Source organism: Zootoca vivipara, chromosome 6 (assembly GCF_963506605.1).
Source record: "Zootoca vivipara chromosome 6, rZooViv1.1, whole genome shotgun sequence".
Classification (NCBI taxonomy): Eukaryota; Metazoa; Chordata; class Lepidosauria; order Squamata; family Lacertidae; genus Zootoca; species Zootoca vivipara.
The window spans coordinates 7421682-7447191 of NC_083281.1; the positions used below are offsets into that span (position 1 = coordinate 7421682).

The following is a 25510-nucleotide window of genomic DNA, read 5'->3' on the forward strand; positions in this document are numbered from 1 at the left end:
TGCTTCTACTTGTGATTTTTTTTCTCCCAATGCATTCCTATGGGATTCGACTTACAATTTTTTTTGACTTATGAATGTGCGTTTGGAACGCATTAAATTCGTAAGTAGAGGTACCACTGTACATGGCTTTTAGAAGACACCTAAAGGCGGCCCTGTATCAGGAGGCTTTTTATACCTGATGTTTTATTATGCTTTTTTATTTGTTGGGAGCTGCCTGGAGTGGCTGGGGCAACCAAGCCAGATGGGCAGCGTAAAAATAATAATAATAATTATGATTATGATGCTCAAGTTCTGAGAACAGGATGCTGGACTAGATGGGCCACTGGCCTGATCCAGCTATCAGTGGCTGCTAGTCAGGACATCTGTGAGACATCTCCAAGATCGGAGGCAGCTTGTCTTTGAGTATCGGGAACCAGGAGCAGGAGAACACACCAGTGTGTTCGGGTCCCGGCTATGGGCTTCCCATGGGGGCATTTGCTTGGTCACTATGTGGAACACGATGTTGCACATTTCCTTGCTTCGAAGGAAGCCACTCTAATAATAATAATATCTGATGGTGCATTCTGGATTAGTTGCTTCCGAGTCACCATCATAGGTAGCCCAATGTAGAGCGCATGGCAGTAGTCCAAGCGGGAGATAACCAGAGCATGGACCACTCTGGCGAGGCAGTCTACGGGCAGGGAGGGTCTCAGCCTGCGTACCAGATGGAGCTGGTAGACAGCTGCCCTGGACACAGAATTGACCTGCACCTCCATGGACAGCTGTGAGTCCAGAATGACTCCCAGGCTGCGCATCTGGTCCTTCAGGGGCACAGTTACCCCATTCAGGACCAGGGAGTCCTCCACCACCACCCCCCGCCCTGTCCTCTCAAAACAGTACTTCTGTCTTGTCATGATTCAATCTCAACCCGTTAGCCACCATCCGTCCTTCAACCGTCTCCAGACACTCTCACAGGACCTTCACTGGTTCTGATTTGAAAGAGAGGCAAAGCTGGGTATCATCCGCATACTGATGAACGCCCAGCCCAAACCCCCTGATGATCTCTCCCAGTGGCTTCATATAGATCAGGCATAAACTCCGGCTCTCCAGATGTTTGGGACTACAATTCCCATCATCCCTGATTACTGGTCCTGTTAGCTAGGTATGATGGGAATTGTAATCCCAAACATCTGGCAGGCTGGAGTTTGCCTATGCCTGATATAGATGTTAAAAAGCACGGGGTAGAGGATGGAGCCCCGAGGCACCCCACAAATGAGAGGCCAGCAGTCTGAACACTCATCCTTTAACACCACTTTCTGGACACGGCCCAGGAGGAAGGAGAGGAACCACTGCGTAACAGTTTCCCCCCCCAACTCCTCTGGACAGTCCAGGAGGAGACCTTGGTCGATGGTATCAAAAACCGCTGAGAGATCCACAGTTCAAAAGAAGTCATTTCTTTATTCTGGAAGTAAAACAATTCTACGGAGGTACAAAAACGTTAGCGGCACTTCAGAAGTCAGGCTGGATTTCTCGGGACTGGCACTGATTCAGGGCTCATCCAAAGTTCCTCTTGACCTGCACTCGGACAGTTCCAAGTGGTTTGCCTCCTTGCCTTTTTCCTTACCCAGGAAGAAAAACAAAACCTGTTCTTTAGCTCAAAATAGGAACAAACAGCAGCCCACTGGAAACCTGAATGGCTGTTTGCTCTGAATGAGCACTAAAGAGCGGTTTCCCACCCTGGAGGGCAGCAGCAGGACTAGAGGAATTGTGACGAAGCCCTCAGTTACAAAAGAAAGGCCACCAACTGAGGCTGCTAGGCAAGATTCATGCTGGAGCCACATTAAGAGCTGATGTGGTGTTGTCTTTTTTTCTGCAGCATGCGAAGAGAGTCAGACCTCTACCGACACCCCCATGGCATTGGGAAGAAACTTGAGAAATTGAGGAGGGGGGTAGGGAAGAGAAATATTGTCAAAAACTGAAAGCCACAACAGGGTTGGCAAGAGTGAAGGAAGAAGACATTTCGCTAATAGTTAAAACAGCAGTTCAAACCTACGTTGAAAGCATTGGGATTGCCTGAATGTTACCTTTCAAGGTCCTAGAAAACCAAGATTTACAGGGCAGCTAAGGCACACACATGGATAGCTCACTCGATAGGGCATAAGACCCCCTAATCCCAGGGGTCGTGGGTTCGAGTCCCACATTGGGGGCTGGACTAGAGGACCCCTGTGGGTCCCTTCCAACTCTACAATTCTATGATTCCGTGTTAGATCATGGCCGTTAGTCTTACTCAAGAGCAGACTAGCTGAAAATCATGCACCCATGGCTCACTTGGCTCCAGTCGTTTCAACAGGTTTGCAGCCACTGTCAGTCCTACTCAGAAGTAGAACCATGACATGCTTTGGACCGTAAATTTAAATTGGTCAACTGTTGAGTAGAACTTAGCTTGAGAAAACCATTTTTCTCTCCCTTTTTTTAAATAGTAAATTCCCAAAAATTCTAGTGGCCCCCAGATTGGGTAAGTAATCCATTTCAAAAATTCAGAATTCTGAGCAATTTGTGCGGGACTTTAAATGCTCCTAAGTGGAGGGGCAGTGGGGGAATAGGACAATATTCTCTTTCTAGAGGATGGGGGATGTGTTTGTCAAACACACAAAGCAGCTCACTGTTTAGACCATTTTCCCCCGTTGCCGCTGCCACCACTCAGCATTCCAAAAAGGCACATCTAAATTACAACAGGTGCTGTTTGAACCTCTGCTCACCCAGAAACCCCTGGGAACTGTAGTTCTGCAAAAAGTAAACAAAAAAAAGCACCAGGTCTTTGAGACGGGAAACAAGGAACCTTATGGGCCTCCAGATGTTCCTGGGCTGCTGGGAGCTGAGAGCCACAACATTTGGTTCTGTATTCTCGACTTTCCTGCAATACTACGGTTCCCAAGGATTCTCTGCGGGCACCGCAGACTTTCGAACGCACAAACGCACGGCACAGAAGCTCTAAAGTTCCTTCTCCGGCTCGGAGGGCTCCTTTTGCAGGCTCTTAGGCTTTTCGACGGGTTCTTCCTGGGCCTGGGAGCCAACTCCCTCTGCCTCCTCGCCATCGGCTCGCGGCACATCTGGAAGCTCCACCAGGTTGGGGGCAAAGGGCCCCACCAGCCACGGGAGGGGGACGTTTTGCACCACGTAGTCCAACATCTCATCCATCGAGCTGCGCGCCTTGGCGATCCTCTCGCGGCTCTGGCTCAGGAGGGCGGTCGGCACGTCTTGGAATGAGCGAGCCCCGGAGAAGGACGAGTGGAGACCCTCCACGGTGTGGCGGACCTGTTGGACTTTGTCCTGGATGCCGGCAGGAAGGCCTTGAACGCTGGACATGAGGGTGACGCAGGAGAGCTCCAGCTGCTGGGTAAGGCCCCGGAGCATGGCAAGAGAGTGGGATTCCACCTAGGAGACACAAGGAACCACGTTGGCAACCTTGCACAACGTCCCCCCCCCCTTCTAGAAACCGGTGTTGCTCCACCTCAAGAAGGACTAGAAGCTTGGCCTTTGACCAAAATCTACCTGTACAGTGGTACCTTGGTTCTCAAATGTCTTGATTCTCAAACGCCGAAAGTAAGTGATCCGGGTTTTGAACAATTGTCAGAAGCCAAATATCCGATGCGGCTGTCGGCTATTGTTTCCGGGGCACCTGCATCAATCGGAAGCTGCGCCTTGGTTTTCAAACATTTCAGAAGTCAAACTTTTATTCTTGCTATTTATTTTGCGTTTTTGTTTTTTGAGGCTTTTTCGGTTTGAGTTTATTTTTGTGATTGTGTGGAACCCAGTTCAGTTACTGATTGATTGATTGTGTGACTGCGGAAATGGATAAAAGCTCCCCATCCAAACAATGACTTATAATTAGTGCAGGTAAGGGGGGAAAATAATTTTAATTTTTATCATCTACAATACTGTCTTATTTATTTTATAGTACAGAACATTGTTTATTGCTTTCATTTTATGGATCAATGGTCTCATTAGATAGTAAAATTCATCTTTAAATTGCTGTTTTAGGGGTTTTTAAAAGTCTGGAACGGACTGTTTTGCATTACTTTCTATGCATTAGAATCATAGAATCATAGTTGGAAGAGACCACAAGGGCCATCCAGTCCAACCCCCTGCCAAGCAGGAAACACCATCAAAGCATTCTTGACATATGCCTGTCAAGCCTCTGCTTAAAGACCTCCAAAGAAGGAGACTCCACCACACTCCTTGGTAGCAAATTCCACTGCTGAACAGCTCTTACTGTCAGGAAGTTCTTCCTAATGTTCAGGTGGAATCTTCTTTCTTGTAGTTTGAATCCATTGCTCTGTGTCCGCTTCTCTGGAGCAGCAGAAAACAACCTTTCTCCCTCCTCTCTATGACATCCTTTTATATATTTGAACATGGCTATCATATCACCCCTTAACCTTCTCTTCTCCAGGCTAAACATACCCAGCTTCCTAAGCTGTTCCTCATAAGGCATCGTTTCCAGGCCTTTGACCATTTTGGTTGCCCTCCTCTGGACACGTTCCAGCTTGTCAGTATCCTTCTTGAACTGTGGTGCCCAGAACTGGACACAGTACTCCAGGTGAGGTCTGACCAGAGCAGAATACAGTGGTACTATTACTTCCCTTGATCTAGATGCTATACTCCTATTGATGCAGCCCAGAATTGCATTGGCTTTTTTAGCTGCTGCATCACACTGTTGACTCATGTCAAGTTTGTGGTCTACCAAGACTCTTAGATCCTTTTCACATGTACTTTCTATGGGAAAATGTTTTTCATTACTTTCTATGGGAAAGCGTGACTTGGTTTGGAAATGCTTTGTTTTCGGAAGGGACTTCCGGAACAGATTAAGTTTGAGAACCAAGGTACCACTGTATTTTGAAAAACAAATAGGGAGGTAGTTGGAATCTGCAAGTAGCGTTGAAGCCCCCAGCCACAGACCCCCCCCCCCCCAAGTAACAAGTAATGTGTATACTGTGTACTGGGGTAAACTGTAGCAGAAAAAGTCACACATTCTTGCAAGCAACAAATTAAAATACATAACGTTAGGGGAAAGTGCTGTACGAAATCTACAAAACCACGCAAAAAAGATGTACAGTAGTACAAACATATTAAGAGGCATTTGGACTAAAACTCTGGCAAAAATTCAGGAGGACTTTAAGAATAAATAAACCTGCAAGCTGATGTGGAAATCCAGATTGGGGAGGGGGAAGGAGAAAATGATACCAAAACTGATACCATTGTGCATCCCTAGATACACTAGGGTTATAACTTTTTTTCTACAACCTCATGTTCCCGTAGCTTAGTTAGATGAACTTTGGCCTTAAAAACAAAGGAATGAACTGCCGTTCACCCTGAAATCAATAAATAGATTTTTGTAGATGTAGCTGTATAATGAATTCTGTAATTTGCATAGCGTGTATTATATAATACAGGAAAAACTGTGCTTGCAAATTTTCTAATACTGGTACAATGTTTTGCACATTGTGCACCACTTCTTACCGCTTAAGAGTAAATCAAGGTTGTAGTTTGTCTTTTGTTTCTGCGGCAAGCACCATAAAGTTCCCGCGTCACGTTGACTGCCTGTTCTTTCTTATACAGACCAACAGTTGGATTCCTCTAGAACAGGGGTCCCCAAACTAAGGCCCGGGGGCCGGATGTGGCCCAATGACCTTCTAAATCCGTCCCGCGGACGGTCCGGGAATCCGCAAGTTTTAACATGAGTAGAATGTGCCCTTTTATTTAAAATGCATCTCTGGGTTATTTGTGGGACCTGCCTGGTGTTTTTACATGAGTAGAATGTGTCCTTTTATTTAAAATGCACCTCTGGGTTATTTGTGGGGCATAGGAATTCGTTCATATATTTTTTTCAAAATATAGTCCAGCCCCCCACAAGGTCTGAGGGACAATGGAACGGCCCCCTGCTGAAAAAGTTTGCTGACCCCTGCTCTAGAATGTTCTAAACAGTTTTAGGTAGTTTCAGACACCAGTGAAAGTTCTAAACAGCTCCATAAAGTTTTTTTTTGAAAGTGCTAATAACAGGCCCGGCTCTAGGTGTAGTCCTGGTGGTGCGGGGCGCCAGGGTGCCAGGCCGGCAGGGGGGGCGCTGCACGACAAAGCCGTGCGGAAGCCGTGATGCACGCTGCAAGGGCGCCAGAGCGATCTCCGTGCCTCAGCGCCCGACCTGGTTGAGACGGCCCTGGCTAATACTTGTGAGTAGTAACATTTCATATACTGTACAGTGATTCCAACTTTGCATCGAAGTTAAATATCATCATCTCTGATTTGGACCAATTAAATTGCAACCTTGTTATTTCTCCAAATTTTCCCCCCAAATGTGCCTCTATTACCTGCATATTTTCCAACGGATTCTCGACTGTTAGCAAGGTGTCATTGGCAAATAAGCATATTTTCTCTTTTCCTTTATTGCTTATTCCTTTTACAGTGGAACCTCTATTTGTGACCATAATCCGTTCCGGAGGTCTGTCCGGAGGATGAAACGGGTCACTGGGAGAGGCGCTGTTGTGCGCATGTGCGAACAGCGATTGCCTGCTTCTGCGCATGTGCGAACGGCGGCAAACCCGCCGGTTACTTCTGGGTTTGCCGCGGTCGCGACTTGGAACTACTGTACCGTAAGAAGAGGCTGTGATAAGTAGCGGTTCGGCTGTATATTTCCATCGTCTCTAATTAAATCGGCCAGGGTTTCAAACAAGACCAATACAAATAAAATTGGGATATGGTGGCATCCTTTTCTTGTGCCCTGGGCTAGTGGTATTTGTTCTGTTATACCAGGCATCCCCAAACTGCGGCCCTCCAGATGTTTTGGCCTACATCTCCCATCATCCCTAGCTAACAGGACCAGCGGTCAGGGATGGTGGGAATTGTAGCCCAAAACATCTGGAGGGCCAAGGTTTGGGGGTGCCTGTTTAATACCATCATTCACTACGACATATGCCTTGTTCCTCAAATGTAATTGTTTTATTAATTTGTTAGTTTTTATTGCTGTTTTAAATGTGCATTATTTGACCACTTAGCGATGGGTGTTTTTTTAAAAAAATGTTTACGATTTCTTTTGTTAACTTTGTTTGTGTTAAATATGTATTCTGTAGCTGACCTCCTTTGTAATGTTTTGAAATCTTTAAGATAATATTTTAGTTTTCTGTTAATTATGTTGCTTTGACGGTATACTCGATATTTGACTTTCTTCAGAAATGTTTGATCCTGAATTGTTTTATTGATGTTTTAATATGCTGTAAACTGCTTTGAGATTTTTCTTTAAAATATGAAGTGGTATAGAAATGAAATGAAATAAATGAAATGAATGAATGAATAAATACAATTCCTTAAAATTCATTCTCCATCATTTCTTTTTAAATAAAAAAGTTATAACCCTAATATACACATACAGGTGAATAAGAATATCGTCGAAAAGTGCATTTATTTCAGTAATGCAACTTAAATGGTGAAACCAATATTGAGATAGATGCATGACATGCATAGCAAGATATGTCAAGCCTTTATTTGTTGTGATTGTAATTATTTGTTGTTAGGCGGATCAATTATAAATGGAATGTAATTAATGAAATGTACAGTAATAGCAATGTTAGTTTTGTATTATTGTAACTATTTGTTTTATTACTGTGGAATTTCCAAAGGAAAGTATTTGTAAAAATTAAAATAAAAAAAAACCAGTAAGTTGCATTGCTGAAATAAATGCACTTTCCGACGATATTCAAATTTTCTGAGTTTCACCTGTATATTGATAGTGGACTAGGTCAATCTGTAGAGCATCAGATTCTTTATTGCAGGTTTGTGTCTCAAGGGATTTTGGGGGGTTTTTTTTAGAAGGGGCTGGTCTCCCCCCCGCCCCACCCCGCCGAGAGAAAGGGAGGAGCTACCTCTGGCTGTACCAAGGAGTTCTGCGGCTCATCACTTTGAGCTTGCTTCTGGTTCCAATCCAGCCACATCTGATGCAGCTTCTCCTGGCCGCCCTGTAGCTTGTGGTCCACGCCCTGTTTGACATGTTCCACCTGACAAGGGACAAGAGAGGGTCAGAGGGGAACGGCACCAGAAGCTTGCTTTTTAAAAAAATAAAAAATAAAATAAAAATCTGATCGTTCTTGTCACAGAAGGGTGTTGGCTACTCCCGAGTAAGCACTCCACACATCCTCTGGATTTTCAGAGTTTTATTGTGCATGCTATATACAGTGGTGAGATGTCTCAAATCATGTCTGCTCTGCATGGGGCAGAAGCCCGCAATGGTGTCTCGTGGGCTCTGACCCCCCCTTTTAAGACTGGGCATCCAAACGCCCCTCCTCCTTGCTCTACGGGTCCTCCGTGGTCCCAAACCAGGCTCCTGAGGTGCCGTTCTACCTCCTCCCTCCTTTCCAGCCCCTGCTGAAGCTAGCTCCTCGCCTGCTTCCAACCTGGAGCTGAGCCTCCAGGTCCCTGCAGAGCCCTGGACCCGTCTTTACCACTTCCTGTTCCTGGTTTTCCCTCCCAGGCTTGCTGCTCTTGCTGCTGCTCTCCCCTCTGATGGAAGTAAGCAGAGTGGGCTGCTCTCTGCAAGCCCTCTCTCTTACAGTTCTCCCATAACCTGCTATAGCTTATAGGTCAAGAAGAAGCCTTTGGGCTCTGGAGATGGCGTGGGACGGCAACTCCCATTAGCCTCACCTCTTATAGAATCATGGAGTTGGACGGAACCCCCAAAGATCATCCCTTTCAAAAGGTTTCACTCTGGCAAATGGACCTGCAACCTTGGCGTAACCAGCACTGCGCTCTGAGTTATGTGTAGACAAGGCCCGATGTGGACGGAGGGTTGTTTTGTGCCTCCATGCAAAACGGCCATTGCTTACCAACTCCAACGCCGCCTCTGCGGTCCATGTGGTTGTTCTCCCCAGGGTCCTCAAACATTGCCTTCTTAAATCTCACTCCGGTCCCCCCTCTGCATATACCACCCCAAGTCCTGAACCTCCATCCCCAACCCACCATGATGCCCCCTGACAGTGGACAGAGGAAGAAGAAGAAGAAGAGTTTGGATTTGATATCCCGCTTTATCCCCACCCGAAGGAGTCTCAAAGCGGCTAACATTCCCCTTTCCCTTCCTCCGCTACAACAAACACTCTGCGAGGTGAGTGGGGCTGAGAGACTTCAGAGAAGTGTGACTAGCCCAAGGTCACCCAGCAGCTGCATGTGGAGGAGCGGGGAAGCGAACCCGGTCCCCCAGATTACGAGTCTACCGCTCTTAACCACTACACCACACTGGCTCTTCTCCCTCTCTCGCAACATTGGAGGGTGGTGGGCATCCCACGAAGCTGGGTGTTGGAAGAGGAAGGGCAGGCAAAAGAAAGTCCTTATTCTCACAGCTGAACTGCGGAACTCCCTGCCACAGGAGGCCGCGACAGCCAGCAACTTGGGTGGCTTTAAAAGAGGGTTGGGGACAGGATGGGACAAATTCACGGACCAGAAGGCTATCGGCAGATCCTAGGGACGATGGCTGTGTTCCACCTCCACCATCGGATGTGGTAGGGGCTCAGAATACCGCTTTCTGGGAATCAGAAACGGCTGTTGTGCTTGTTCCCTGCTTGCTGGATTCCCAGAAGAATCTGGGTGATCACTAGACCACTGGCCTGTTCTGGCAAACTCTCCTTTATGCCCTAGATCCCTTGTGTCTCCTACCCATTCAATCCAACCCCTCCCTAATTGTTTGCCAACATTCCATCGCCGGAACCTTCACCCTGGGCAGCTGAAATGTGCCTTACGTGACGTCATAGCAGCTCAGCCAATGGCAGGCAAAAGGACACTTCTCAAGCTGTAAATCACTATTATTCTCAAGCTGTAAATCACTATTATTTATTAAGTTCATACACAATAGCAAAATATCCCAATAAACCACATGCCCGCCACCCCAGACATAAGCACCCCCAGCCCAGTTAAGGAGTGTGAAGAGCATAGATTAGGAATAAAAGGCTCTGGATCTGCTCTCGGGGCATTCTTACCAGCTCAATGGTTTGGTGCAGCTGGGTGAGGGCATCTTGGGTGCCCTGCTTGGCATTCCTCAACTTGCCCAGAGAGTGTTGGTAGGCTCGGTGACGGAGTTTGGCTGAGAGAGACCCCAGGCGCACAAAGTAGCTCCTCTGCTCCTTCTGCTGCTCCACGGTGGCGATTTCAAAACCCTCCACAGAGGTAGCGAGTTCAGCTGGGAATGAGAGAGAGGGGGGTGGTGGTTACGGCTTCAAGGGCACCACAGATATGTAAAAGGTATAAGTTAAATATGCATAAAAAGCTTGTTTGAATGCCTAGTACTTAAAATGCCATGCACAGAAGTTTGCACCAGACAGGAGGTTTCACTCTGGCAAATGCGGCAAAAATGGTTGGATGTTTCCATTTTAATCATTAGCGGTGGTACAGCGTGGGTTGCCAGCGTCCAGGGTAAGGAAATTACTGTGGCCCCTAACCTGTGCGGAGAAGCAATCCTTTGTCACAGACAAGGGAAAGTTCAGGGGAAAGTTCCCACCATGCACATCAGGGACTTGGGACATCTAGGACCAACTGCTGACATCACGGTTCATGGTGAGCACAGATTACCCGTTCAGACAGGAGGGCTACTTTAGCTTATAAATAAATATAGTATGATAAACATAATCCCCTCCTGTTAAATATCAGGCAGGTGCTTTCTCTCTCTCTCTCTCTCTCTCTCTCTCTCTCTCTCTCTCTCTCTCTCTCTCTCTCTCATCTTCTAAATATTTATTTAAAACATCTAACTTTCTGAGCGGCGTATGTAAAAACAATATGCAGATAACGGGCGAGCACAGCGGTCTATCAAGAAAATGGAAGCAGTAGAGGAAAATCGAAGAAAATAAGGATAAAATGCTCAAATATTTTAAGTTCTTGAAATGTACAGTGGTGCCTCGCTTAACGAATGCCCTGCTTAACGAAAGGTTTTTTCGAGAGGAGGTTGCCTCGCTAGACGAATTCATTTTACGAAAAATTCGTCTAGCGAATCGCGGTTTCCCATAGGAATGCATTGAAATTCAATTAATGCGTTCCTATGGGCAAAAAAAAAATATTCAAAAAAATTTCAATGCATTCCTATGGGATTCGCTAGACGAATTTTTCGTTATAAGAAAACACCCATGGAACGAATTAAATTCGTCTAGCGAGGCACCACTGTAATTTGGAAATGCATGTAACATTGAGCAGCAAGTATGGGAGGGAACTGAAACCTCAAGGTGGGAAGTCAACTTAATCTGAATTAATTTGGTGTTGCAATAAAAATTGGCAACCAAAAAAGAAAAGAAAACACGAAAGCAGATATCTTTCCCAGTCTGCATTTGTCCAGGAATTGGTTTCTAATATGTTTTCATTGCTTTACTGCTTGTGTGTTTGCTGCCCTGAGCAACTCTGGGAGGAAGGGTGGCCTATAAATTTAATGAATGAATGAATGAAGGAAGGAAGGAATCCCCTTAATGAGGATGATACCTACCAAGTTCTTTGTCCGTCATCGGGAGATAATGGTCCACCAGCTCTTCGGACTTCCCCAGCACCACATCCATGCCAGTGGCGACCATCTGACCCACTCTGGACCCCAGGACGGTGTTCACACTGCCAGCCACCACGGATCTGGTCATCTCCATGCCGCCGTGTACGGCCCCCTTGGCCATTTCCACCACCCCGCTCACGCCTCCGGCCACAGCATCCTTCGCCCCATTGAGGGTTCCAGAGACAGTGTCCCGGGCTCCGGTCACTTTGGTAGAGACCAGCGCCTTCGTGTCTGCGACCACCTGGAAAATGGTGAGCAAAATGCTATGCACCGAAGTTTGCGCCAGACAGGAGGTTTCACTCTGGCAAATGCAGCAGAAATGGTTGGATGTTTCCATTTCAATCTTTAGCAGTGGCGCAGCATGGGTTGCTAGCGTCCAGGGTAAGGCAAGTATTGTCTCTCCCTAACCTGTGGGGAGAAGCAATCCTACGTCACAGACAGGGATAAGTTCCCATCATGCGAGAGTCAGTCTCTACTCTGCAAGATAAAATACGATGGGATGTTCCTGACGTTTCAGCTGCAAGGGTATTCTTGAATGCAGTGACGAGTTAAGAGTTTTGCACCAGCAGAATCTTGCTGTGCAAAAGAGCACATAAAGCAGGTTGCTGTTTACATTGTGGGATTTGATCCATCAGAGGCAGTCAAGTATAACATTCCTGGTATTGCTAGAGAAGACATGCGAGGGAATGTTTGGTCCAGCCAGTCAAAACTTCCCGTTTCTCCTGGCTGAAGCATCCTACCTTTTGCATGTGATAGAAGGTGGGCGTGGCCTTACCTGTCCAGGTAACAAAAGGACAAGTCACACAGCACCCTTCTCTCTTTTTGACTTCCTTCTTCGTTTGACCAGCTTTTAGAAAGGACTGCTCTGCTAGCTCTCAGCTAGCAGAAGCACTGAGATTATTCCCGCATATGGGGTAGAACCACGTGTACATACCGGTATTTGTAACTAGGTCTGCCTTCAGGAATCCAACTGTGAACTGATGTGAGTAAACGTCTTTTATTGACTTTGAATAAGATTGTGGCCTCTTTATTCTTTTAAGAGGGATTCAAGGGAACTTACCAGGAAAGTACAATTCTATCTGAGACAGATTGAATTGTATAGTAGAGAGAGGCTTACACGAGCCAGCAACCAGCTATCTGCTGTGCATATTAAAAAAAGGGGGAATGTAATTCTGCTACATAAAGGAACTTGCTAGCGCAAGTTAGGTAGGATATTAATAAACAATATATCCTCTCCTGCCACCCTAAACATTCCCACATACATCACGGCACAACAGGAAATTTGGTTACCCCCAAATGGATCTCTTACCATTTTGTGTCCCCGCTCCCCTTGGTTCAGTGTGGGCAAACCGTCTGCATGGCCTAAATCTAGAGCAGGCACCCCCAAACTGCGGCCCTCCAGATGTTTTGGCCTACAACTCCCATGATCCCTAGCTAACAGGACCAGTGGTCGGGGAAGATGGGAATTGTAGTCCAAAACATCTGGAGGGCCGAAGTTTGGGGGTGCCTGATCCAGAGCTGCAACATGTGGCACAATGTGCTTCTGCCGGTGCAACTGTTGTGTTGCATTCCTCTGTCGCACAAAGGCAAAAAAAAACCCTCAGCCGTCCACTAGTGCAAAGAGCCCTTGTGCTGGCAGGCAGAGAACACTGGAAACGGCCCTTAATCCACTGTTTTAGTAGCTTCCAAAGGGCATTCCTCCTGATCAAAGTCCAGAATATGTCATATGGCAAAAAAGAAAAAATGGCACCCAAATTTCCCTTATGCTCCTTGATTGGTAAGGTTGCCTGTTGGGGCACTTTGGGTGTCCCCGCAGCTCTGAAGTTCAGCCGACCCATATCAAGGGCTGAACCTTGAGTGGGGCAGGCCCTGCCCCGCGGAACTCCTTGCCAATAGAGGTTCAGCAAGAGCCATCGCTGCTGATTTTTCAAGATGTCTTCCCCAACCTGCGTTATTCAGGCAGGCCTTCCAAATCAGATGTTCTCAGCCAGCCAACTGACGTGTTTGCCGTTTTTATTGCAATGTTGTTTTTATTCTGCATATCGCCTAAAAACACCTGGTTCAGTTTTTCCTACACTGGCTGGCAACATCTCTCCAGGGTTTCAGGCAGCGAAGACTGAACTTGGCAACTTCGCCATTCAGAGCAGATGGCCTTCCAATGAGCTGTGGTTCTTCTAAAAAAACAATGCAGGATTCTAGTCCCCATGATTACAGTGGTACCTTGGTTCTCAAATGCCTTTGTATTCAAACAACTTGGAGCCCGAACACTGCAAATCCGGAAATAAGTGTTCCGGTTTGCGAACATTTTTCGGAAGCCAAACATGCTCCGTTTTGAGTGTTACGCTTCCATTTTGAGTGTCTGTTTTTGCTATTTATTTTGCGGTTTTGTGTGTTTTTTGTTTTGTTTTTGTGACTGTGTGGAACCCAGTCCAGCTACTGATTGATTGATTGATTGATTGATTGTGTGGCTGCAGTACATTATTGCTTTCATTTTATGGATCAATGGTCTCAGAGAGTAAAATTCATGTTCAATTGCTGTTTTAGGGGTTGTTTTTAAAAGTCTGGAACGGATTAATCCGTCTTGCATTACTTTCTATGGGAAAGGGCGCCTCGTTTTTGGAATGCTTTGGTTTTTGGAATGGACTTCCGGAACAGATTAAGTTTGAGAACCAAGGTACCACTGTGTATAAAAAGGGCAGATTTAAATACATAGGAAAAGTCAGACCAGAGGTCCACTGATTTCAGCACTGTCTACACTGATTGGCAGCAACCCTCCATGGTTTTAGGGAACTTGGGATTGAGCTTTCTGCATTCAACAGAGATAATGTACCACTGAGCAGAGCATGCCACGAAAGAAGAAGAAAAAAATACTGACCTTCTCCGACGGCTGTTGCAAAATAGGCAGTCTCTCTTCCAATTTGTCCAACCCTTTGCATGCATACTCATTGGCTGTTGCAACTAAACAGACAAAGAGATTATATTGCTAGCTTCCGAAAACCAGCAATGTGGGAACAGGACAACTCGGGAAAGCATGCCGGCCATCTTGGCAGCAGTGGCTAGGGAACTATTTTTTTTTTATTTCCAGTAAAGGTATGCCTTGCCAAGCTGCTAGTCCTCATGGGTGCCCAATGCCTAGTGAAAGCCGAGAAGCTGGAGAGTTGGCTGAATAAGGTTTTGGTCTGGAACTGGGGGCCTGCTGGGAGAGGACAGTCTTTGTCAGCCCCCCACCCCGGCACCCCTGCTTTGTTCAACACCTGAAGAATGCAAAGGCTTGCCCCCAATAGGGTTGGCCCCAATAAAGCAGGGTGGACCCTCCAGAAGTTGTGAGACTCCAACTCCCATGAGCCCCCAATGGCCAGGGAGAATGGGAGTTGTAGTTTAGCAGCAACAGAGGCGCTTTGGAATTTGGAGGGTTTTGGAATTCCTTCGTCTTAGCGATTGTCTTGCTTTTTCTGCAGGCGGCGGTCACAAATTCAGTGCCCGCAGCTCCCACTCCTGAGAACCCTGTGAACTGTAGTTTGTTAAGGGTGCTGTGGCTCGTGCCCTGTGAGGGCAAACTACAGTTCCCATGGTTCAGGGAGGAGAGTCTCCTGCGCTTAAAATGCACGGTTTGGAGGTCATAGAATCATAGAGTTGGAAGAGACCACAAGGGCCATCCAATCCAACCCCCTGCCAAGCAGGAAAGTCCACCAAAGCATTCCTGACAGATGGCTGTCAAGCCTCCACTTAAAAACCTCCCTCCAAAGGAGACTTCACCACACTCCTTGGCAGCAAATTCCACTGTCAAACAGCTCTTACTGTCAGGAAGTTCTTCCTAATGTTTAGGTGGAATCTTCTTTCTTGTAGCTTGAATCTATTGCTCCGTGTCCGCTTCTCTGGAGCAGCAGAAAACAACCTTTCTCCCTCCTCTCTATGACATCCTTTTATATATTTGAAAATGGCTATCATATCTCCCCTTAACCTTCTCTTCTCCAGGCTAAACGTGCCCAGCTCCCTCAGCCGTTCCTCTTAAGGCATCGTTTCCAGGCCTTTGACCATTTTGGTTGCCCTCCTCTGGACACGTTCCAGCTTGTCAGTATCCTTCTTCAACTGTGGTGCCCAGAATTGGACACAGTACTCCAGGTGAGGTCTGACCAGAGCAGAATACAGTGGTACTATTACTTCCCTTGATCTAGATGCTATACTCCTATTGATGCAGCCCAGAATTGCATTGGCTTTTTTAGCTGCTGCATCACACTGTTGACTCATGTCAAGTTTGTGGTCTACCAAGACTCCTAGATCCTTTTCACATGTACTGCTCTCAAGCCAGGTGTCACCCATCCTGTATTTGTCCCTTTCATTTTCTTTGCCCAAGTGTAGTACTTTACATTTTACATTTCTCCGAGACCCTGTTTTTTAAAGTCACATCCACACCATATATCTGCAGAATCGCAGATATGGAGAGTTGGGTGGGGCCACAAGTGCCATCTAGCCTGACCCACTGCAACACCCTACGTGGGGCTCGAACCCACGCCCCTGGGATAAAGAGTCTCATGCTCTACCAAATGAGCGATCCAGAAATGGAGGATAGTTGCTTCTTGTTCTCCCCACCACCACCAACCAAGGAATCTTGGGAACTGTAGTTTGCCAGGGGCGTGATGCGAGAAGCAAACTACAGTTCCCGGACTTATTTTTTGGGAAAGTTCTTATTTTTTTTACAAAATGCACAGTATGGGTGTGATCTACGAGATCCTGCTTTTTATGTCACGCCATGAACCAGGAACATATTCAAAGCATGCGACTCCCTTCCCCCGCCAAAGAATCCTGGGAACCATGGTTTGCCAGTGGTGAGGTGCAAACTACAGTTCCCAGGATCCTCTGGGGGGAAAGTCCAGCGCTTTAAGCATACAGCGAGGAGGCCGCCGTTTCTCAACCTCGGCGCACGCAAAAAAAGCAGCAGTTTGACAGTGCCACCCACTCTGAGGCTCCAGCTTGGTCAGGAGAGGCTGGGCGCCGCCAACAGCCGCCGCCGTGAGGGTCTTCACGCTCTTCTCTGCCACGTCGCAAACGGACTTGAGGTAGGGGTGGGTCTCTTTTGTGGAGGCGTAAGCCGAGGAGACCATGTCGAAGGTTGAGCTGACCAGCGGGAGGCTGACCACTCGACTGACCACATTCTACCAGGGCAGGAGAGAAAGAGAAGAATTATTATCACTCGGGTAGCTCATTTACAGTGGTACCTTGGTTCTCAAACACCGAAAACCCGGAAGTAAGTGTTCCGTTGGAAGCGGAATGTCCGACATAGCTGCCAAGTCTCCCGTTTTCCCTGGGAAATCCCCGTTTTCCCAGCTATTCCTAGCTGACAAAACGGATTTTAGTATCTCTATATATAAAAATGTAAAAATGGTGAAACTGTGGGCTCCACTTTTCTCGGTAACCGCTTGACCGATCCCCCTGAAATTTGGACACAACGATCCAAAGTGTTCGCAGAACCTCGGATGCCTCACATCTCATACCTGCGCAGGTACACACCTGCTTTTCCACAAACTAAAACAGCGCCCTCAAGAGGCCTTATTCCCTCAGCTCCTCCTCCCACACCCCTCCCTTCCTGTGAAATCTACACCACACCCACAAACCCTGCCTCCACCACGAGATCCACCACTCACATAGATCCATGAAGGCCAAACCAACAGGCCTTTTGCAGCAACAAGGCCCAACATTGCCAAGTGGAGGTAGGGCCCTGTCTGGGGGTGGGGGTCCGAATAGGGGGCAGGGATAGATAATGGGTCAGAACAGGGTGGGGGGAGACACAGGGATGAAACCTGCCCTCTCCACAGTATCTCGCCTCGGCTCAGGGGGACTCTGAGGCTCAGGGGGATCTGAAGGGGGTCTATTACCCTCCATCTCACAGACTAACACACAGCAATGCGTGCAGGGGCAGCTAGTCACTGTATAAAATGTTCCACCCTCTCTCCAAAAATGAAAAAGCCAAAACCCAGCTTGCGGGGGGTGGGGTGGGGTGGGTACGACTCAACCCCACATACCTGCTGATCAGGCTCTTGGTTTTCGGGAGCCGTGTCGCTCACGGGACATCCTTCCGACATGATGGCACGGCTAAAAGAGAGGAGGAAGAAGTTGGCAGGAGAGGCAGGAGGGGGAGGGACCCCGCTTCTGCCCCACAATGGCCAGTTAACTCCCCAACACATGATACGCTGAAGGACGATCGCTGAGCAGGCCTTCGTTGTTGTTTTTTGTTTTTTAAGGGCTGTACAAATTCATGGAAGATGGTTCTATCGACAGCTCTGATTTACTGAAATGGAAACTGAATTAAGACAGCTTCCACAAATTTGTGCAATCCTCTTTTAAAGTCATCCAAGCGGGTGGCTGTCGCTGTGTCTAAAAATTTAAGCCTGCATTGCTCCCTGGATGCTTGGCAGATAAGCGAAACCTTCCACTGTTTCAAATCCCAGTAAGTGGACAAGAAACAATGGTTCCCAAGTTACAGTGTGAACAGAAACCAGTGCGTCCAAGTTTGATGGGTCACGCTGTATTTTTTGCTTAAGCAAACCAACAAGCTCTGTGGCAATGGAAATTGCTCTCTAATTCCTGGCAAACCTAAGCCCAACCTGACCCATTTTCCAGACTTGAAACTCAGGTTTCTTCCGTTATGGGGTTCAAACAGTACATTATTGGGAAATGATTTTTAATGAATTGAAAAAATATATATTTAAATTTAGCTCCCTCCCCCCCAAAAACAGAGTCCTTATTGTTGGGAATAACCCAGACAGAAATTCCCAGGTGCCAGAAAAGTTTATTTATGTGTGCAACTTAAGACGTTAGAATATGCAGAAGTTGCAGGCTTAAAACACAGAGTAAGAGAGCAAGAAGAACATATATTTAAAGAAGAGTGGAAAATATCTATTGAATGTCGGAAATAATTGTACACAGCTGAAAACGCTGGCAGCATTGAAACAAATCCGACAGTTTGATTGATGTAAAAGCAGAAAATTGATTTGAATGTTTCTAGCAAAATATGCAGGAATGTATGATATGTAATATGAACCATGGAGGGAGAAGAAGGGAAGTCATTGGATATTTTATAAAGTTTGTAAAATGTTTATTTTGAAATGCAAAAAACTGAAAGCTTGGACATGGTTCCAAGGAAAACGTCACAAGTGGTCCAGGAACTTGACAGCTGCAGGCCAATTGTGGGAAGGGAGGCGACAACTGAGTTGTTAGGAGAAGTTCCTTGTGAATAGGTATCAATTGTTAAACAACTCTGAGAAACTTTGAAAGCCCTAAACCAGGGGTAGGCAACCTACGGTAAGGCCCATGGGCCGGATCCGGCCCAATTGCCTTCTCATTCCGGCCCGCAGATGGTTTGGGAATCAGCGTGTTTTTACATGAGTAGAATGTGTCCTTTTATTTAAAATGCATCTCTGGGTTATTTGTGGGGCATAGGAATTCGTTCATTCCCCCCCCCCATATAACGGCTGAAAAAGGTTGCTGATCCCTACCCTAAACAGCCTCGGCCCAGAATACCTGAAGGAGCATCTCCACCCCATCGTCCAGCCCGGACACTGAGGTCCAGCTCCAAGGGCCTTCTGGTGGTTCCCTCCCTGCGAGAAGTGAGGTTGCAGGGAACCAAACAGAGGGCCTTCTCGGTGGTGGCGCCCTCCCTGTGGAACGCCCTCCCATCTAATGTCAAGGGAATAAACAACTACAGTGGTACCTCGACTTCCGAACGACTCTACAAACGAAATTTTCTACTTACGAAGGGGGGAAATGACCGCACGTTTACGAATTTCTTCGACTTACGCTGCCCCGCGCTCGCCACCACTGCTGCTCTGCCGGCCTTGCGCGATCAGCCGCTGCTACTACTGCGTGCGCGATCAGGCTCTCTCCGCCGCTGCAAGGCCGGCCTTCTGCCGGCCTCGGGGGATCAGGCCCGCAATCGGCTGCTGCGTGCGCGATTGCGCTCTCCCCGCCGCGGATTGACCCCGCGATTGGCTGCCGCCGCGTGCATGATCGCACTCTCCCCAGCGCGGATCGGGCCCGCGATCGGCTGCCGCTGCACGTGCAATCGCACTCTCCCCAGAGCGGATCGGGCCCGCGATCGGCCGCTGCTGCTGCAGCGCGTGCAATCCAGCTCTCCCCACCACACTAACAATCCCATTGTTTCCGAGCACAATTCAAAGTGTTGGTGCTGACCTTGAAAGCCTTAAACGGTCTTGGTCCAGTATACCTGAAGGAGCGTCTCCACCTCCATCGTTCTGCCCGGACCCTGAGGTCCCGCTCCGAGGGCCTTCTGGCAGTTCCCTCCCTGCGAGAAGCGAGGTTACAGGGAACCAGGCAGAGGGCCTTCTCGGTACTGGCACCCGCCCTGTGGAAGAACCCTCTCACCAGATGTCAAAGGAGAAAAACAACTACCAGACTTTTAGAGGACACCTGAAGGCAGCCCTGTTTAGGGAAGCTTTTAATGTTTAATAAATTAGTGTATTTTAATATTTCTGTTGGAAGCCGCCCAGAGTGGCTGGGGAAACCCAGCCAGATGGGCGGGGTATAAATAATAAATTATTATTATTATTATTATTATTATTATTATTATTATTATTATTATAGCAAGGGTGTGTGTGTGTGAGTGTGAATCACCTGCCCCAAGATCCTGTTGGGAGCTGCCCATAGTGGCTGGGGAAACCCAGCCAGATGGGCAGGATATAAATAATAAATTTAATAATAATAATAATAATAATAATTTATTATTTATACCCTGGGCTTCTCCTGCCACTCTGGGCGGCTTCCAACAAACATTAAGATACATCCAATATCACAGATTAAAAAGTTCCCTAAACAGGGCTGCCTTTAGGTATTTTCTAAATGTCAGGTAGTTGTTTATCTCTCTGACCTCTGATGGGAGGGTGTTCCATAGGGTGGGTGCCACTACTATTTATTATTATTAATAATAATAATATTTATTATAATAAATATAATATTATTATTAAACAACAACAACAACAATAATAATAATAAACTATTTATTATAATTATAATAATAATTATTATTACAGTGGTACCTCGGTTTATGAACACAATTGATTCCGGAGGTCTGTTCATAAACTGAAGCGTTCATAAACTGAAGCGAACTTTCCCATTGAAAGTGAATTAATCCATTCCAGATGGGTCCGCGGCATTCGTAAACCGAAAATTCGTAAACCGAGGTTCCACTGTATTAGAATCATAAAATCATAGAAATGTTGGGAGGGGACACCTTCCTGAGTTTAAGAGTCCCATGCTCTATCAATAGAGCCCCAGTCTGACTTTGAAGATACAGGGAATTGAAACTTGACCATTCTGCACAAATTGCCTGCATGCCAGCACTGAGCTACAGAGGCAAGAAGTGACAAGTGTGATCAAGCGCAGACCCGCCTGGGCATGTCAGCCGAATGCGCTCAGGTACCGTTCAGAGTCAACTTTGCCCTAGTGGGCTGCCTGCCTCTGGCAGAGAAGGGCCTTACTCATTTGAGAACACAGCCTGCAGCTTACAACCTCCTGCCTGGAAGGTCAGCCTTTGATGACTCAGAGCACGTACAGGCCCAGCCTTGCAACCTCGGAGCATGCTTGTGCATTGCAATTTGCACACCACAACTGCCTCCTTCCCCATCAAAATTCACCGACCGGGAGAATTGCTAGGTTGGCAGGAGCTGGGACAGAGCAACGGGAGCTCACCCCGTTGCAGGGATTCGAACCACCGACCTTCCAATCTGCAAGCCCAAGAGGATCATTGGTTTAGACCACAGCGCCACCCGCGTCCCTCTCACAGGAGTAAGTCCCACTTAAAAGCATGCATAGGATCACACCCTTGTAGGGGTGTCCAAACTTTTTTCAAAGAGGGCCAGGTTTGATGAAGTGAACATGCATGAGGGCTGACCAAAGTTGTTGAGCTTTTTTCTTTCTTTATGATTTTACCCCTGGACTGGACTTTGTATATGCCTGCTTTGGCGGCTAATTATATGCAGTTAAGACTCACTCATCACAGCTACTTTAACTTGGGTCCTTATAAACCAGGTGTGGGAAGCCTTTGCCCCTCGATTCCAATGCCCATCACCCCTTGGCCATTGGCCATGCTAGCTAGTGATGATGGGAGTTGTATTTCAGCCACAGCTCCCTCACACCTGCAATAAGCCCACATCCCCAAACAGGGTTTCACAAACTTGGGTTTCCAACTGTTTTGGAATGCCCATCGTCCCTGACCACAGTGTGGATGATGGGAGTTGCCATCCAAAAACAGCTGGAGACCCAAGTATGGGCAACCCTGATCTAAAGATCTAAACCAGAGGTCGGCGACCTAAGGCCCGTGGGTCGATTCTGGCCCACAAGCTTCTTGGAACCAGCCCATGGCCGTTCTGTGGATCGGCGTGGGGTTTCCATGCTTTCTTTTCTCACAGCACCGCGGAGACAGACTTCCGAGTCAGAAGAGCACTGGAAATAGCTTGAGTGCACACATGGGCACGCACGCTCCGAGACATCTGCCGGCCCGGCCTCAAAAAACGTTGCCGATACCCTGATCTAAATCTGCTTCTTGCCTGTATAGAGCAAAGGAGTGTCTCTACACCAGGCACCCCCAAACTTCGGCCCTCCAGATGTTTTGGACTACAATTCCCATCTTCCCCAACCACTGGTCCTGTTAGCTAGGGATCATGGGAGTTGTAGGCCAAAACATCTGGAGGGCCGCAGTTTGGGGATGCCTGCTCTACACTTTACAAAGTTAAGATTTGCATTAACTGCTCTGCCTGCTTTTGCATGTAGTGCAGCCCCCTTAGATTGAAAAGGGTTCCCTTTTATTTTTTAAAAAAGTGTTTTAAATAGCACATGAGCTTTTTCAATTCTCCTTAAATGCACATGCCTTCGCTTGACCTCTTGAATGAGAGCAGAGAAGGTTGTTAAGACTGCAGCTGAACACCAGGACCAAATCGCCCTCTTAGGAAGTCCAAGTTGCTTAAGAAAGCTAGAAGTTCTCACCAGGATCACCAAGATGTTATTTACGGTAGGCCTACTCATTAACTTGCCAATGCCGAACTTCCTTGCCTTGGAAGTTAAAACCCCATGGGTTCTTTTGTTATTAGCTAGGGGCGGGGTGTGTGTGTCTTTTGGGAAACTCTGAATTGCTTTGCAGTGAAGCCAAGATCTCCTTTTATTGAAGCCACACAGAAAACACTTTTACATGCAAATACATCCTCACAACACGCTGAAGTTCCTTTAAAAAAAAAAAAGACCTCTTCTCCGGAAGCAAACCCTAGAAGGATGGAGGGGGAGGGGGGTGAACTGCCCCCAACCCGCTCCACTTTTAAACAAAAGCATTCCAGAAATATCCAAACGGGGAGTTTTGAGGCATATTTTGATCCCATTTTTGCATTTAAAAAGAAAACAATACTATTTGCATTTTGGAATCTTTCATTTGCTAGTTTTGAATCCCAAAACATTTAGCCAAATTTATGTACGCATAATTAAAGGAGATACTGTATCATACAATCAATTTTTCTAGGAATTAGGAGGGTTTGGGGTTTTTTTTACGATCCCAAGTTCCTAACAGTACAATCCTAGGCATGCCAACTCAGTTTTCAATGGAGTTTGCTCCCAGGTAAGCAGGTATACCGTAAAACCGCGGCGCAAGTTTTTTACAGGACTGTGAGATGGGGAGGGGGAAGAGGGAGTTGGAGGGAGTCTATGGGGTATTTTAAACGCGCGGTATGAAGCCGTAGACCAGCAAGTCCCAACGCATCAGCACCCATTAAAATTAAGAAATCTCACCCACCCAGTTTTTAAAATCGTTCCCTAACAAATCTGGGACCCGTTAAACCCAGGAATTTCATTTACCCCCCCTCCCCCCAAGAAACTGCTTTTTTAACCTTGAAACAATTAAACCACGACCATACCTTTCAACTACCCCCGGATCCAAAGCAACAACGAAGGTCTTCCAGCAACGATCGGCACGCAGCTAAACGGGGAGGTGACTCGACTCGCTACTCACCGGCGTGGGTGGGGACAGAACGTGGGCCCGCCAGCTTTGCTACATTGCGGCGCGTCGGAACCAATCGGGCGAGGGGTGGAATCGACGCCCAGCCAATGGGGAGCGGCGGAACGCGGCGGGGAACCGAACGTGGCGTCGCGAACTTGTTACAAAGGAAATCAATAATACACTTAAAAGAGCTTCGTCTTGCACGTGGGTCGCAGGTGGGCGTGGGAGGAGCAGGGACCTGGTATTAATGCATGGTCACCAGTAGCTAGTCTGAATGTTTTCTGCTTCTGTAACATGGCGCTGGAATTAGTACAGTATAGTGGTTTTGTTTTCATTTGTTTTGGGTATTTTTTAAAGAGACACTGGTCACATTTCACATTAGAAGGCAAAACATCCGGAGCCCTCTCTGCATATGGTTTCCTTTCCAGGTAAATTGCAGATCACTTTTATGTGGTCCCGCTTCGTTAAGGGCCGTAGTGTCTAATCGGACACCGAGCCCGATTTACTGTATCTGTTTATTTTACAACCCTAGCTCTTGCTTGATCGTAATCAAACCTCAAAGCTTTTTGCAAAAAGAATAAAGTAATCAAAATGTCGGTTAAAAACACCCCAAACTACTTAAAACATTCAAAAATAATTGAAACCAACAATAAGCTTTAAAAGCAAGTTGAAGCAAATTAATGTCAACATTCTAGATGCCTGGATAAAAAGGTAAAGGTAAAGGGCCCCTGACAGTTAAGTCCAGTCACGAACGACTCTGGGGTTGTGGCGCTCATCTTGCTTTACAGGCCGAGGGAGCCGGCGTTTGGCCACAGACAGGTTTCCGGGTCATGTGGCCAGCAGGACTAAGCTGCTTCTGGCGAAGCCAGAGCAGCGCATGGAAACGCTGTTTACCTTCCCGCCAGAGCGGTACCTATTTATCTACTTGCACTGGCATGCTTTCGAACTGTTAGGTTGGCAGGAGCTGGGATGGAGCAACGGGAGCTCACCCCGTCGCAGGGCCTCGAACTGCCGTCCTTTCGATTGGCAAGCCCAAGCGGCGAAGTGGTTTAACTCACAGTGCCATCCGCGTTCCTAGGTGCCTGGATAGGTAAAGGTACCCTTGACCGTTAGGTCCAGTCGTGGACGACTCTGGGGTTGCGCGCTCATCTCGCTCTATAAATTAAAAAATTGAAAATATTGTCCAGTAGCACCTTAAAAGGTAAAGGACTCCTGGATGGTTAAGTCCAGTCGCAGACAATTCTGGGGTTGTGGCGCTCATCTCGCTTTACAGGCTGAGGGAGCCAGCGTTTGTCCGCAGACAGTTTTTCCGGGTCATGTGGCCAGCAGGACTAAGCCGCTTCTGGCAAACCAGAGCAGCACACGGAAATGCTGTTTACCTTCCCGCCGGAGCAGTACCTATTTATCTACTTGCACTTTGACGTGCTTTCGAACTGCTAGGTTGGCAGGAGACGGGAGCACACCCTGTCCCACAGATGCCTGGATAGGCTTGCCCAAACAAACATGTCAGGCTAGTACCTGGGAGACCAGAGTTCGAATCCCCATCTATGCCAGACAACTTGCTCAGCTTTCCTTTGGACCACATCAGCGAGGACAAGACCTCTGGACACAACTGTCTGGGGAGGTCACTTCAGTACTACAAATGCCGCCCCTGAAGGCACGCTCCATTGTCTCTTGAGACAGGCCAAGATTTCTCTCTCTCTCTCTTATATAACATGTTCTTCACAGAACAAATGGTGTGTTATTGGTGGATATAGTTGTTCTTTGGCGCTTCCCAATTAGGCTCACAGATTATTGCTGTCTGGAGTGGGCTGCTACAGCTTGACAAAAGCAGGGCGTAAATGTACCAGAACATTTGCGGGGTAGAAACCAGTTACCGGACTTTAGCAAGAAGATCCCGCGAGCATGAGCTTGACTGGAAATGAAACATTTGCAGACGAAAACAGAGTTGAAATTGGGACCGCGTCTGACCACCCTGATAG

At 47.2% G+C, this 25510-nt stretch overlaps 1 protein-coding gene across 2 annotated transcripts; it reads right to left on the bottom strand.

Moving 5' to 3' along the window:
• Nucleotides 1-1417: 1417 nt before the first annotated feature.
• LOC118086455 (perilipin-3) lies at nt 1418-24138 on the bottom strand. 2 transcript variants are annotated; one of them, XM_035118069.2, is made up of 8 exons: nt 23446-24133; nt 17557-17626; nt 16494-16689; nt 14412-14494; nt 11480-11777; nt 9993-10192; nt 7893-8024; nt 1418-3414 (listed from the first exon to the last, which is right to left on the bottom strand). In XM_035118069.2, the coding sequence occupies exons 2-8, from the start codon at nt 17614-17616 to the stop codon at nt 2971-2973; spliced, it is 1413 nt and encodes a 470-aa protein (XP_034973960.2). In that variant the 5' UTR covers nt 17617-17626; nt 23446-24133; the 3' UTR covers nt 1418-2970. The 2 variants fall into 2 exon arrangements, with proteins under 2 accessions (XP_034973960.2, XP_034973961.2); XM_035118070.2 differs by lacking the exon at nt 7893-8024 and having other exon boundaries at nt 23446-24138.
• Between the last annotated feature and the right edge of the window lie 1372 nt (nt 24139-25510).

Coding starts and splice junctions, on each gene's coding strand:
- LOC118086455 (XM_035118069.2), bottom strand. CDS start 17,616: ATGTCGGAAGGATGTCCCGTGAGCGACACGGCTCCCGAAAACCAAGAG. Junction 16,690..17,556: donor ACCAAGAGCCTGATCAGCAG/GTATGTGGGGTT, acceptor CTGCCCTGGTAG/AATGTGGTCAGTCGAGTGGT. Junction 11,778..14,411: donor TGCAACAGCCGTCGGAGAAG/GTCAGTATTTTT, acceptor ACCATTTTCCAG/GTGGTCGCAGACACGAAGGC.